Source organism: Perissodus microlepis, chromosome 18 (assembly GCF_051167445.1).
Source record: "Perissodus microlepis isolate ML-2025 ecotype Zambia chromosome 18, ASM5116744v1, whole genome shotgun sequence".
Taxonomy (NCBI): Eukaryota; Metazoa; Chordata; class Actinopteri; order Cichliformes; family Cichlidae; genus Perissodus; species Perissodus microlepis.
This window is the reverse complement of record NC_140478.1, coordinates 19902849-19918699: the sequence shown is the minus strand read 5'-3', so window position 1 is coordinate 19918699 and position 15851 is coordinate 19902849. Positions and strand designations below refer to the sequence as shown.

Sequence of the window (15851 nt, the reverse complement as noted above, 5' to 3'; positions counted from 1 at the left end):
TGCATGCCACTGCCTCTTGGTTCCTCTACTATTGTCACGACCTAAGCATGTAATTACTTGTGATGACCCATTAGTGCACTGAACATGTATTAACATCTAAAATTTGCAGGGAAAAGGCACTCTTGTTGTTAAACTGCATGCACTAGATAGGTTCTTCCACTGTGTTTATACATTGCTTTGTCTTTGTTTCTATTATCCAGCTGTAACAATAAAGAAGTAATTCATGGGCTGTCTTTTCAGAGAAAATATCCGATGCATTATAAAATAGCGCTGATCATCAACTACTTAGGCCATTGCATCTCTGTGGGAGCTCTTGTCGTGGCCTTCATTCTCTTCTTGTGCTTAAGGCAAGTACGAAAATAGTGCATATTTCAAACGTGTCCTGTATGCACCTCATGGAAGACAATCAGTGAAATCCACATCATACTCACACTGCTTATCATTAACTTGCTTATGTCAGATGAATAGAACTCTGCAGCTCAGCCGCGATGGAGCACTCAGGTACGGAAGGGCCTAATGTGCGTTTCCCAACACTTGTGTTTGAAGTTGTATCTCTTTTCATATCCTGGCTTGAAAACACACACACACACACACACACACACACACACACACACACACACACACACACACACACACACACACACACACACACACACACACACACACACTCCCACTCGCTACATCAGTTATGACAAAAGAGGGCTAACACCAGCATCCTGAGATACTTTGTGTACTGAGGTTAGATCAATATGGGCTTCTGAAAGCAAATACCGATTATTTCATGGAGACTAAAATAGTTATTGTCTTCTGAGGTTAAATCTCCCTAGACTTCACAGAAAAATCAGCAACTACTTCTCCACATATATATTTATTCTTGGCCATTTTGGGAAATGCATTTGAAGAATCACCTGCAACTATAAGTCAGTGCTAAATCTTGTACAAAGATTAACTTTCAGCAGCATTTGAAAGCTGAAGATGTCTACATTTTTTAAAAATGTAAAACCCTAATTTGCATGAAAGTGCCTGTTCCCTGAGTCATAACTGTGTCAAATCTGAGCACACTTTTAGTTTATCATGAAGTTTTATGTAGTTCGAAACTAATCTTGTTATAATTGCCTGCAAACAGGAACTGGCAACTGGAAAAAATTGATTGGCCTAAAAAAGGCTCAGTTTTCATACACTGACTGCAATTATAGAACTGCCAGAAAATTGATCAAAGGTGTAAAAGCCAATAACCGAGCAAACCATTACAGCGGCTTCATCCCAAGTATAAACTTATTCTGTCAATATTCCAGCCTATAATGTCATCTCACTGTGAATAAACTGTCCTTTATTTTTAAACTTTTGACACTTAGACAATGATGCAGGAGAGCACAAAAGAAGCAGAAAAAAGTGCCTCGTGAAATTTTAAGACATTCTCTAAACACATATCAGGAGGCTGTCAAGGCCTTGAGAAACAAATGCTTTATTTATTTCTCCTTACTCCAGCAGATGAAGGATCCTGTTCAGCACTATCAGTTTTGTCCTTAACCACACTGCCTCTATCTTTCCAAGTCGTTCTCCTGCATTGTGCGACAGCTTTCTAAATTTTTTCTTCATACGATCTCACTTCTTAGAATTAATGCTGCATTGTACAACTGGTTCAAAATGCTGACTTCTGACAGGTACACAGAAGCACAGTCGTATTTAGCCCTGTCTTAAATCGCAACACTGGCTTCCTGAGATGTACAGGATGAATTTCAAAATATTGTGGCTCACATATAAGAGGTTGAATGGGCTCGCTCCAGGTTATCTGTCAGACATTTTACAGTCCTACATCCCATGCCACTCACTTATAGGGCTGTTCGATATAACGATATATATCGGATGACGATATAAAAACATCTATCGTTTCATTTGACGCTATCGTTTCTTTCGTGGTGTCGCAAAATAAACTGTTTACGGCAATATTTTTTCATCATTTTGACGGTCACTGTAGTGGCTATATTAGTTTCTTAAAGTTCTCTCTTTCTCTTTCTCTTGTTGAGACTTTTCAAAATAAACTGAATCACGTGAAAGAGCAGATTATTTACGGATGAGAAGTAAAAAAGAGCCGCCAGGTGCTAAAAAATAAACCTTAAACTCAAACGTTAGAACAGGCTTTTCCCCGCAACACGCCGTGTAATAAATACTCACAAAGAAAACGGCGGCTGTTACAACTTATGTCTAAAATGTATAGTTTCATGCATCTGTTAAAACACTCTACTCCAGCTACATGACGCGCAGCTGGAAACACTTCACGCAAGTCGAGCTGCCCGAGATTCACAGAATTTACAGAAAATGTTACATTTGTGTGATTCATATCGTTATCGGGACGATAGAATTCTTATATCGGGATATGAGATTTTGGTCATATCGCACAGCCCTACTCACTTATGTCCGCTGATTAACGTCTTACAGTAATTGGCTTGTGCAGATGACCCTGCAGTCTTAGTCGCAGCCTTGGAATTGTCTCTGTTTCTGGATTAGATCATTTTCCTTAGTAACCCAATCCAACAGAAAACATACATCTTCTCATAGCTTTTCTTTTCAGCTCAAATTACTGTAGTTTTAATTTATTGTGTCATTTTCATTCATTAATTTCATTAATTTTCATTAATTTAGTAGCTTAAATAATTATATTTTATTTCTTGTTCTTAAATCATTTTGTATTGTTTCTGTGATAATTGTACTTGTTGTGCAGCACGTTGGTTCATGTGTCGTGTGCTTAAACGGTCTAGATGCAGTAATTAAACTGACCTGACTTGAGTTTGTTTTTCAAAACATCTTAATCAGCCATCTGCGTTTGGCTTATTGTTTTAGGAGCATACGATGTCTTCGAAACATCATCCACTGGAACTTAATCACCACCTTCATACTGAGGAATGTTATGTGGTTTTTGCTTCAGCTGATTGACCACAATATCCATGAGAGCAATGAGGTAACAGCAGTGATGTGTTATGGGGTTTGAAAGTATCACTGAGGTGTTAATTTACCAGTACAAAGTCTTTAAAATCTTTTCTGAATTCTTTTTTTTCAGCCTTGGTGTCGCTTAATAACGACAATATACAACTACTTTGTGGTGACAAACTTTTTCTGGATGTTTGTTGAAGGATGCTACCTTCACACAGCCATTGTAATGACATATTCAACTGATAAGCTGAGAAAGTGGGTCTTCCTGTTTATCGGCTGGTGTAAGTATGATTGTTATCAGTGCATTTGTCATGCTATATTCAGCTCAAGGCGTTTTTTTATGAAACATATTTCATACTCTATGGAAAAACCATAGTGCTTTAAAAACTCTATTCAAAGCATAAACAGGCTGAATATACAGACTTTAGTGTAATAAAATGGTAAAATGAAACAAAATAAGTATTGTTAGTATAATAAGTAGTAAATAAGTATTATTAGGTGACATTACCTTTAACTTAAGCCAAGCTATATCTGTTTGGACACAATGAACATAAGCTTTCCTTTGATGAACCAATACTTTTAAATGAGTGGATTATGTAAAATGCACCATTTCAAAGGCCTTGAATAAATCTAAAAACAGGGCACAGCAATGATATTTTTATCCATTGTGTTATTAAAATCTGTCACTGTATTTATAGAAGTTTTTTTTTCACTTTACTATATTCTGATCTCCCTAAAAACTAGCTGATAAGGTTATAAGACATTTCTTTAGAAGATTAAAGTACAGCAGAAAAAAAATTGGAAAGCGGCTCGTACGAATGTCAAATATTTATTTATTTGTGTTATTGATTTTTGAAGGACATACATAATCAGGTAATCATTAAATCAGCAACCAGGGCACACATGCATTTAAACATGTAGACATGATCAAGACGGCCTGCTGAAGTTCAAACCAAGCATCAGAATGGGGAAGAAAGGTGATTTAAGTGACTTTGAACATAGTTGGGATTTTTCAATAAATCCTCTTGAGAATTTACAGAGAACGATTAAAAAAACAAAAAACAAAACAAAACAAAACAAAAAACAGTTCCCTGGGTGAAAATACCTCTTTGATATCAGAGGTCAGAGGAGAATGGAAAGACTGCTGCAAGCTAGTGGAAAGGCAGCAGTAACCACTCATTACAACCAAGAAGAGCATCTCTGAATGCACAACTCTTCAGACCTTGAAGCCACGTCAGAAGATCAGACTCGGCGCCACTCCTGCCAGCTAAGAACAGGAAAGTGAGGCTCCAATTCACACAGGCTCACCGAAATTGTGCAACAGAAGATTGGAAAAATGTTGTCTGGCCTAATGACTCTCAGTGTATTCTGCAACACTGTCAGAATGGTGGAAACAGCATGAACAGAGGTGGCAATGTGATAATAAAAAAATACTAGTATATAAGTATACAATTTTTATGTAAATTGAAATAATCCTTAAATGTACTCAGCTTGAATCAGTTAAAGAGAACATGAGCAGAAAAAAAGAAGGAAAATGAAAAATAGCTCTGTTTTTTGTTGCCTACATTGTAGAGGGTAACTTTGCCTCTAACGAGGAACATGAGTAGCGAAGAGGTTAAAGTGGGATTCAGCAGGTGAGGGAACCCTAATATCAGTTGTAGTGGTTCAGCGTGGGGAAAAAGAATCGCAGCTCACAATAATTTCTATTGAGAGCTCCAGTAGGTTTTCTTAATGTAGCGGCTGTGATCAGCTGATCTAAATCCACCACAGTGCAGCAAGTTAACCAGTTTATCCTGCACTAACCTGCAGAGTATTTTCATGCAACCTTTAAATAGCACAGTTAGTCTAGCTCAGTTTGTTTTGCAGCATGTTTCACAATATGAAAAAAAAAAACATGTCGCATTTACAGACCTGTACATACCTGATTAAAAAATTTGAAAACTTGCATATCCAATTTATCAAACACTAGTGAGCAGTCCTTACCTTTAAATCTAACCTCTGTTCTTCATCTCCTGTCCTGCCTTTCTTATCTTTCTCTGAGTGACGTTAGCTCTCTTTCTTTTCTCTCCCTGTGAAATACAGCAGCTGGACCTTCAGCTAGAAAAAAAACTGCGAAATAAACTGCACACAGACAGTTTGTTTGTTAAGCTGATAGAAACACTGCATTTGAAATTACCTGCCACAGTGACAAAACGTCACTCCTTTAATACTCGCTTGTCTTCTGTAGAGCTGACTATGGCACACGTTTGGTTTTTTTGTGTGTGTGATGCTGTTATGTCAGTATGGACCAAAAGCTCTGAGGAATTCAACCTTGTTCGATCTATGCCATGAAATATTAAGGCAGTTTTAAAGGCAAAATTGGATCCAACATGGCGCTAGCAAGCTGTAACTAACAGAGTGACTGGTGAATGTGCTCAAAATTAGAAAAAGAACAGTTTGTCAAACAATACATATACTCAAAAGGAGAATTTTACTTTTCTTGCATTAATTGAAAACCAGGTTGTGACAAAACACTGTTATCAGGCGTTATTGTTTGAACTGAACATGTGCCCGAGAGTACAATCACTTCTCCAGTGAAGAGGAGGGAAACTCTTTAGTGGTTCATATCCGAGATAAGACTTTAATTTAATGAAAGAACCGGCATGCAGCGTGCTTGACTTTGAGTCCTGAATATGCAGCAGATATCCCATCATGACCCTATAAATTATCTCACCTTGACTGATAAATCAAGCATATTATATGCTGTACAGAGCCAACATCATCAGGGACAGAAATACACAAAGTATTCTGCTCGCATGCTTCCCGGAAACACTGAGATTTTCTGCTTCTGTTTATGTAATGGACATAGTGTGCTCAGCAGAAAGAAAAAAACCCTCATACTTTACTTCAAACTAGGTCATGAGAAAATGAGTTAATGGAGCTTTGTGAGCACAAGATTAAAATATGAAGTCTTATCAGCAGATGTAGAGAGTAGATGACGGTGAACCACAGATGGATGATATTATTGGGAAGCTAATGTTAGCGTTGAAATAGAAATTAAAAAAAGATCTCACACATATTCATCAGATTTTTAATTCTCTAATATGATTTTAATGAGAATATAATAGTAAGTACTGGCAGCTTGTCTCAAAAAGATTAGATTAGCAGAGTAGTTTCTATTTGCAGGTCCACTCATCCACTCCACCTCCATATATAAAGTATTATCCATTTAAGTTGTTAATTTCATATTAACAATCATAGAGTATGTACAATATTATGCTTTATTTTAAATGGGGTTATTGCAGGTGCTTTCTCACTGGGTTTCATTTGGAGAGGCTTCTAATTAATTTCATTAGGAGGTGATAGAAGTGGGGCGCATGAAATCTGTCCGCTACCACAGGTCTGATGAGCTGGGATCAAAACTGCTTTTGATGTGTGTTTTATTTAAAGTGATTTTACTGATACTTTTTCAGATTTACGAACATTTCGTCCGATTTGTGGACATTTTCCTCCTGCAAAGCTTGACTACATCTGCTCAGTGTTCTGTCTGCTTTTAATATTTCTTATTTATGCACTGGATAAGCTACCTGGAAGATATTTAGCTCAGTTAGTCGCAGAGGGAACGCGAATAGAATCGGCTGCATGTTGAAAAGGAGTGGACTTTCCCTGACCCGTGGTCTGGACTGCTTTTGGGCAGCAGTGAGATATTCTTTACTTTTTCACTTTAATGTTACATGTTACATGTAACGAAAAGTATGCTCTGAAGGATGATTGCATTCGCGTTTGATTGATGCGGTCAGTGCAGTTGCTCTTTTCTGGAGAGGTTAATGTTTTTTATAAGAAATCTCAGCCTATTCAAGCACACTTGGTCTTACTTTGTCAGGCCTGGCACCTAACACGCTGATTTGACACGTTGTTAACGCATGGCCTTTATTCAGCAGTGACTAATTTTAGAGGTATGGTGAATGGTCCTTTTTCGTTTTATTAAAGCAGTTAAAAAAGATTGTTTTGATTTGAACGTGCATGTTGTTTGTTTTATATGTGAAAAACCTTCTATTTACTTTGTCAAAGCATCAACATCAAAAATTTTTCCAGATATACATTACATGCTGGACTAGGGGAAGCACTTGTGATTCATGAGTTATATGGTATGACTCTGAAGCCCCTTTTGGCAGAAATTATGCTACTGTTGCCGTTACATTGTAACCCTTGAGGGCAGTAAAAATTGGAGCATGTTCTGTTTTAACTTTATTCTTTGTAGTTGAAGCGTGTTGGCTTGTTATCCCCTCCCCCTCCCCATGGCTGTGCATGTAACAAAACAAAAACCGAAAGGCAAAGAAAAAAAAAAAACAATCTTTGATTCTCGTCTTTATTATTCTGACCTTCTTTCTTCAATGCCATGATAAAGAAAATCTGTTTACCAAATACGTTTTATTTTATTTCCACTTACACAAATCTTCCTTGTTATTCCAGGTATTCCGTGTCCTATAATTGTGGCTTGGGCCATAGGAAAGCTGTATTATGAAAATGAACAGTAAGAAAATCCCCTAATAATTTGTGGCCACATAATTTGAATGTTTTCTGGATAATTTCTTTAATTAATGGTATGTTTCTTCTTCTTTTCCTGTCAACAGATGCTGGTTTGGTAAAGAACCTGGAAAATACATGGACTACATTTACCAGGGACCTGTTATTCTTGTGCTTTTGGTGAGCTACAACAAAGAAAACGGACTGTAAATCTATTGCCATCAATTTGACATTATTTGCTAATTAACATAGAAAATCTGCCCTATACTGATTTTTTTTGCATTTCTGTGCAGTGACTAGATTAGAAAGTCACAAAAGCAGTACAGTGCAAAAGTACTGAGCCCCTCATTTTTGAATATTTTGTGCAGCCCTTTATTGAAACGCGCAAACATGGAACATTTTTGGTGTGACCACCTTTATTCTTCAGCACAGCCTGAGCTCTCTTCGGCAAGCTTTCCAGCAATTCCTTTAAGCAGCCTTCAGGCTCGAAAAAGAACTTTTACAATACCAGCAAGCTTCAAAGGCAGCACGACCAGCTGGTCATACCAACATATTGACTTTCAAGTATTCTTCAGGACAGTCTGGACTCTCTTAGACAAGCTTTTTTTGTAATTTCTTTAAGTAGTCTTCAGAATTAGGCTTCTTTGAAGGACATCAAAAGCTTTTCTTTGGATGTTGTGTTTTGTTCTGTGCTCCATGAAGATGATCCTACACTTTTTCAACAATGTTGTGGTCTCAGCTCTGTGGAGGCCAATCCATGACTAATAGTATTCCACTGTGTTTTTCTATCCAGGTAAGACTTTAGTATATTGGTTGTTTGAAATACAAAAAAAACCCCAAGCTGTTGCCAATCAGATGCTTTAGATATGATATTACATAGTTAATCAATATCAATTAATTTCACTTTTCTGCATTTTTGATTCCATCAGTTTTGACAAGATCCCAAAGACATATATGAAAAATACAGCCCCAAAGCAGGACACAGCTTCATGTTTTTACATATGGCCAGTGGTCAGCATTAAGTGAACTAGCAAACAAAAAGCATCCCACTGAAAATGGTCAGGTGCAAGGACTGGACTGAAAATGAATTAAAAAGGACTCAATGTCCAAAGAAAAACTTCTGTCTGACTCCTTTGAAGCTAAATATAAAGAAATGAGGGATGACTCATGACTTTTGCACAGAACTGTAGTCTTAAGGGTTTCCAAACAAAAGACTTCTGAAAATAAGAAATTGATTTCACATAAATGTTTGCGCTTATGTAAGTCCTTAGCAACATGTAATATGATTGATCACTGTCTTGTTAAGGAAGATTATATGCTTTGACTGGTGTTACTTCTTCTCTCCCAGCTCAACACTGACTGAGCTGTCTGATATTTTCCCCTTTGTATAATATAAGTCACTAGCACAGCATTTTAAAGTAATAATTTCCTTATGTCTTCTTCTTCTAGATAAACTTTGTTTTCCTCTTCAATATAGTTCGAATTCTTATGACCAAACTAAGAGCTTCAACCACATCAGAAACAATACAGTACAGGTGAGTTGATTCTGTTGGTAACTGCGTATAAATTTAGGAGCAGTACACTTTGTCTTCCTTCTTTCAAGGACATTAAGGAGTGTTTCAGAAGAAGCACATTTTTAGAGTTATTAGACTCATTTAAACCTTTATCATCAGCATCAGACCTCATTTCATACAAATCTAAGAGCGTTAATATCCTATCAGTGAACAGATGTTTGGTGATCAAAGGGTCCGGTGTTAATGATAATTAAATCAAACTGCTATTAAGGAAGAAATCTGTTATTGTGGTTGTGACTTTTGCCTTATGACTTTAAGGCTAAGTATTGGAAATTTTGTGGGAAAAGAAACTAACTTCACTAAAAAACTTTAGCTGTGATTTGGTGGCTTCTGAAATTTCGATGGTAGAGTCATAGACCACATGAAAGCACCCATCCAACCTTGTATGAATGGTTCAGGCTTTTGGTGGTGCTGTGATGGTGTAGGGGGGATATTTTCTTGACATACACTGGGCCCTGTAATACTACATGATCATCATTTAAACACTGACCACCTCCATCCCTTCATGACTACAGTGTACCCATCATCTGACGGCACAAAGCTCAAATCATCTCCAAGTGGTTTCTTCGACATGACAATAAATTCACTTCGCAAATGCCAAATGTCGCCACATGTCAATCCAACAGTGCACCTTTGGGATGTGGTGAATGGGAGGTTCACATCATGAATGTGCAGCTGACAAATGTACAGCAACTGCGAGATGGCCTCATGTTAAAACGGATCAAAGTCTCTGAGGAATGTTTGAGGAACCTTATTCAAACTATGCCACAAAGGATGAATGCAGTTCTAAAGGCAAACAAGGGTCCAACACAGGTCTAACCTGGTAACCACTGTGCTTAATAAAGTATATAATAATAATAATATAAGCCTGAAACAAAATAAGTATATTGTCTTGTCTTGAAACTTATTATAGGACACTGCAAAAGTATTACAAATGTGCTTCTTACCCATAAAATAAAGATTCTAGACAAACGCCTCAACCTTAGTGAACTCAGTTGCAATACTTCATGCAAGAGGTTCTTTCATTTACACGCACTAGTAACAGTTAAAGGGGAAAAACCTTGAGTTTGTCTGATTCTGTGTGCCTGAGAAGAGAGCAGAGATTTGATGTACGGTTGAGAGGCCCGAGCTGAGTGCATTCCTGAATTATGTTGTTAGGTTGTGTATCTGAAATGGCTGAAATTGCTAAAATAGTGAGCTTGTTTTCCTACCTGCTGTTACTGTGTCAAGTGTGTTTTTCTCCAGTGGGGATTATTTCAAGCGCACAGAGTGTTTTCAGTGTCACGGCTCAGACAATCTGAGTGTAGTCTTTTCAGGCTGGGGCTGGATTGCTGGTGGTCGTTGTGAGCCATACAAATTTAAGCAAATGAAGCACAAGGGTTTCAAGCTGAACTTCTTGACCTTAAAAAAACTGATTGTTTTAAAATGAAAATTATAATCAGTAAGGGCATCCCTAAATTATGGGACTGTCATAGCTCATATTAAAAGTCCCCACCATGGTCTTTTCTGTTATTCCTTGAATTAGGTTTGGCTGTTGCCCTTATGATCTTGAATCTTTTTCTCATGTGAGTGATTTTGCTCCCTGTGTTTTGGATTGTTCCTGTTGGGTTTTGGATTCCATGGATTTGGATTCATTTGAGTTTTTCCATCAGACTGCACGCTGCTTTTGGTTGTCTATGAGTTCTAGATTAAGGTTTCTAGTTTATCCATCCACTTGCCAGTGCCTGCTGTGTCTGCTTATTGGATCCTCTTGTGAACATTTCAAAGTATGGGACAGTTTGAGCTTTATTTTGCAAAACAAATTCAGAGAGCCGAAGCAAAAATGGCTTGGACGTGCTCAGAGGAGGCGTAGTGGACATGTTGGACATGTGACAGGACCACAGAGGAGGTTTATGGATGCAGCGGAGGAGGACATGACAAAGATGGCGAGACAGACGATAAATCATCCACATTTTCATCTATAGATGTGATGGCTTATTGTTGCATTGCAAAACCAAGAAAGCTAAGCTTTGTTTTTATTCACACTGTCAAAATTATTACAGAAGAACTAGAATTATATGTGACATACATATTTTTGCTTCCCCTGAAAAGGGGCCCATCTTCCAATCTGAAACATCCATGTGGTGGAGGGTGACATTTTTATTTTTATCCCAGTCTGCCGCTGACACAGAGTCATGCATTTTCCAGAATCCACTGGGCTGACATTCAAGGCTCAATTTTTGCAATTCTATAAATGAGACTCCAACTCTGTCTTCACAGAAAAGCCGTGAAAGCAACACTAGTCTTGCTGCCTCTGCTCGGCATCACCTACATGCTCTTCTTTGTGAATCCGGGGGAGGATGACATCTCGCAAATTGTGTTCATCTATTTCAACTCCTTTCTACAGTCTTTTCAGGTGAGATTATGATTAATAATACAGTGTGACAATGGCCAGAGTTTGAAAGCCCACACTCACTGCCCACAAAGTTAAAAATATGAATCATTCTGATTTCTTAATGTGTTTTTATCTCAGAGTTGTATCGCTACTTTAAAGAGTGACTTTTCAGGTTCTAAGGCTTCTTGTGGGAAGATGATTTGAAGTAGCATCCTGGCTGCGCTTACACACAACATGGCCCTCCTACCTCATGTTCAGTGCTCTCAGCTGTCAGGAATAACAGAGCCATGTGGGCATAATTTCTGCTCTGTGGCTATTTTTTATTTATTTATTTATCTCCTGTGCTTAAATGTAGGGCTGAGTAGGGGGAGGGGGGGTTCGAATAGAGCTTTAAAAATTCTATATTTTGCTTTGGAAATTTGTTTTGCCTTTTCTTTATAATGATTGCGTCTAATTACAGTGCCATTACATAATACAGGCACATTTTCTGCTTCTAATTCTAATGTGTCTTATTTTGCAGGGGTTCTTTGTGTCAGTGTTTTACTGCTTTCTAAACGGAGAGGTGAGTCACTGGGGTTTAGCAAAACACCCGTTATTTATGATGTTAATTTTACTGTCAATGTCTTTGGGCTTTTTTTCTTTGATACACAAGCTTAATAAAACCATAAATTGATAGCCTTAATTAGTTTTAATATTGTTTTTCTAACTTGCCTCCAAGTTAACATTTTTATGTTCAACCAGGGGGAGGATCAAGTAGCCGTAATAGAAAAGAAAATGCCAAAGAGTTTCCGTGCAGTCAGTGAAATAACAGCATAGAAAACTTTTATGAGGCTGTCTCATTTTTGCCTGATTGAAATAAAAGCAAATTACCAAAACTCCAGCTGGTTGAAAGTCATTAACGCCATTATGATTACACATAAATTGTGATGAATAGTGATAGAAAAAAAAGAAGGACTCTCTTGCTGCGCGCTGTCATCCCTCAAATTATTGAAACTCGGGGGTAAAGAGTTTAATTTAATGATGTGATGTGAAGAAATTGAGTCACCCTATTTGGACAGATATTAATTGCAATTTAAGACTGAGTGGCAAACAACAAAACGAAAAAAGCAATTGTGTGACTTTAGGCCACATTACAAACGACTGCTGTAAAGCGATCCTTATTTAAAAAATCAAAAATTAGGAGGCTTGACTTAACTATTGCTATTTATTATATGATTTTGCTAGTATAGTGCATAAAAACTACCCAGCTCTGTCACAGCTTGTTGTTTTCAGATTTTGGTTTTTGTCCATATGGACATTCTGGCTTCCTGTTCTTCTGTGTCTGGCTGTAGTATCATTTTTAGAAAAAGAAATAGTGCATAAATGTGTAGAACACTTTTCAACCCACAGTTACAAAATGCTCCACTAATATAAAACAAAATACAAAATGACAAATACCACAAATATAGAAATGTCATTAAAACTTACGCTCCCTTTTTATGTGAGCTGTCAGGGTGGGTGTGGCACTTTAATATAACCCCTGATTTGGCTTCATTAGTTGGAAGGAAATTTGGAGCTATCCAGCTTTTTATTGCTGAAAGACAGACAGGGATCTGAGAATGGTCAGTATAGTTTATATATCTATATGACATAAATAGAGCTTAACACAAGTAGAATCAAGACTAATGAGAGACTAATAAATCTATTTGCAGGACTCAAACTGAAATTGATTCAATTGGCTACTGACGTGGTTCATAAGACAAAAATATCCAGTACCAGGGGATCCAATTATTAATTTCTTCTGCAGTGGTCAAAGTCAAACTGTGTTATGTTTACTACTGTCAGTTATCTAGACACAGAACAAGTGTTAATTGAAAGAATTTGTGAGGAAAAAGTCAAAACATCCTTTTTCTGTCATAACGCTGCGTGAGGCAGGCAGGAATAGGACCCAAAAACGCAGAACACAAATGCAGGGCTGAACTCACTTTACTGCTCGATTCAGAAACAAAACTAAACTGGAATGACACTAAGAAACTAAACAGCCAGAATACACAGCCGGAGGAATGAGGGAGATCAAGAAGAGGCAGGAGGAGACACAGGCATATATACACCAGGATTAAGGGCAGAGAGGAAACACCTGGGAAACACGGCTGGACATAATCTAACTGACGAGACAGGGGAACCAAAACTGAACAAGATGCACACAGGACAAGAGACTGTCAGAATAAAACAAGAAACATGAGAAACATGCACTGAGCCGCAGACTGACTGAATGCAGGGAACAGAGGGAGGAGAAAGAGATGAGTAGGTAGACACAGACAGGGGGCAAGAGAGCGAGAGCAACCAGACAGACACACACAGAGACATGACTGGGAAACAGGCGAATAAACATGGAGACAAGAGAGACTTCACAGGGAGGCACAAATAACTAACACAGGAGATTCTGGGGAGGACACACACAGACCGAGACAAACGGGACACGAAAGGGAACAAAACTTGATGAACAAAGAAATAACCCCAGGGCTCTCAAACTGAACATAATAATCACAAATACTCCATGAAGAAAGAACAAGAGCAAACAATGCAAAACAAAATGCCTCATGAAGCCAAACAAACTCAAAACACTAGGTCAACGACCCAGGTCCATGACAGTTTCAGATACTGGGTCAATTATAGACCGGCAAGCCATTGAAATCAAATGAAACATTACGTCCTTCAAGTCTAAAGGATGCATTTATTTATATAGTGAGGCATAGTGTTAGCATGTTTAGTAGGAAATTTGAAGCATTGACTTAAGTCAGGGGTGTCCAACTCCAGGCCTGAAGGGACGGTGTCCTCCAGGTTTTAGATGTGTCCTTGATCCAACACAGCAGATTTAAATGGCTAAATGACCTCCTCAACATGTCTTGAAGTTCTCCAGAGGCCTGGTAATGAACTAATCATTTGATTCAGGTGTTTTGACCCAGGGTGAGATCTAAAACCTGCAGGACACCGGCCCTTCAGGCCTGGAGTTGGACACCCCTGACTTAAAGGTATACTGATTGAGTTGATTCTCTTGAGTTGAGGTAACGTGGTTGTAATTTTGTAGCAAGGATTTTGCTTTTTGGGACTTTTGGATTAATATTGATGTTATCTGGAATTGTTGAGGCTCTTTAGTCAAAGATCTTGAATTGATCAAAGCAATCAGAAACACTGAGGCATATACATTGTGATGGAAAGAAAGATTCCTGAATAAAACTCTGTTGGAGGATTTCATAATGACAGGGACTGCATTTTCCGCTCTTAACCCAAATGAATCAATCAGATGCTTTCTGGCAGCCAAACCATGAAACACTTGAGGGAAGATGACCAACTTTAATAATTGACTGACGCGTTTCGGCTTGTGGCCTTCATCAGGGTGTTGCTGGAGTTCCAGCATTGTGAATTCTTTCATCCTCTCCATGCACCTTGGAAGTAGGTGAATTTGTGCCAGAAATTTTGTGCCAGAAATTTTTGCAGCCAAACCATGAAACAAATTAGGAGGTCATGTTGTTACAAGTGCACAGTCAAGTTTCAACATTTTGGGGGTAGACATAAATATGCATAGTGTTGTTTTTCTTAGTTTAGTGTACCCATATTAATTAAACTGGCATTTCTTCAGTGGTCTGGTGGAATGAGTCAGGAGGATTGTGTCGGGACTCTCGATTGAGCCGATAGTGAAGCCAAAATGCTGCGTAACTCTTCACAAGTGAAGTAGACGTATAACTTCTGAGAAAGAAACCTTTTTTTCTCCAGGGCAAAGTTGCCAGGCCTTTTAAGCAGTTTCACTCAATGATTTGATGCATGCAATTTTTATGTTCTGGGGGACCATTGAAATTCCCATTCTTTTAAATGGGGTCTTTAAAATAAGTGCCCAAATAACTGCCTAAAAGTGTTAAGAAGATGTCAAGTCCTAGCAAGTGGCAGGACCTGCATCAAAGAACATTGACTGCAGTCATTAAAATTAATGTGAGTGTGGAAAACTTTGTACCTGACTTGGATTCAAAGGACTGAATACGGACACGGGGAGGTGGATGAGCAGCAGAGACAGAAATTAGGTTTTGTGGCCAAATATGCTGAAATCACCATTTATTTGATTTTAAAATATAACGCCAGATCATGGTGGAAGGTTGTGAAGGTGACTTTTATTAAGAATCACATTCAGAAAATTTTATTAAAAGAAAAACCTATAAATCGAGACAAAAGGACAACAGACGGGGAGTATAACGATTATGTCACGTTTGATCGTAATCGAGAGTAAACAGAAATTAAATCAGTAAAATAATAGGGTTTAATTTATACATAAAGACACACATTGTGGGAACAGAGCCCTTTAAATTATTGGCAAAAATTTATATTTTTTTAATATAGCATTTTTACCTGAATATTATTTTTCATTAGTTAGTTAATTAGTTAATGTGTTTACGGTCTCATAGTCTACCGTTAAAGTCATACATTTACAGTCATGA

At 37.9% G+C, this 15851-nt stretch overlaps 1 protein-coding gene across 1 annotated transcript in view; it reads left to right on the top strand.

Moving 5' to 3' along the window:
• The window catches only part of crhr2 (corticotropin releasing hormone receptor 2), a 37734-nt gene that overhangs the window by 18233 nt on the left and 3650 nt on the right, over window positions 1-15851 (top strand). Inside the window, exons 4-11 of the mRNA XM_084912032.1 lie at window positions 241-347; window positions 2842-2959; window positions 3059-3212; window positions 7384-7444; window positions 7545-7617; window positions 8887-8972; window positions 11271-11406; window positions 11906-11947. Of these exons, the coding sequence (XP_084768158.1) occupies window positions 241-347; window positions 2842-2959; window positions 3059-3212; window positions 7384-7444; window positions 7545-7617; window positions 8887-8972; window positions 11271-11406; window positions 11906-11947 (777 nt within the window). The remainder of the gene's footprint in view (window positions 1-240; window positions 348-2841; window positions 2960-3058; window positions 3213-7383; window positions 7445-7544; window positions 7618-8886; window positions 8973-11270; window positions 11407-11905; window positions 11948-15851) is intronic.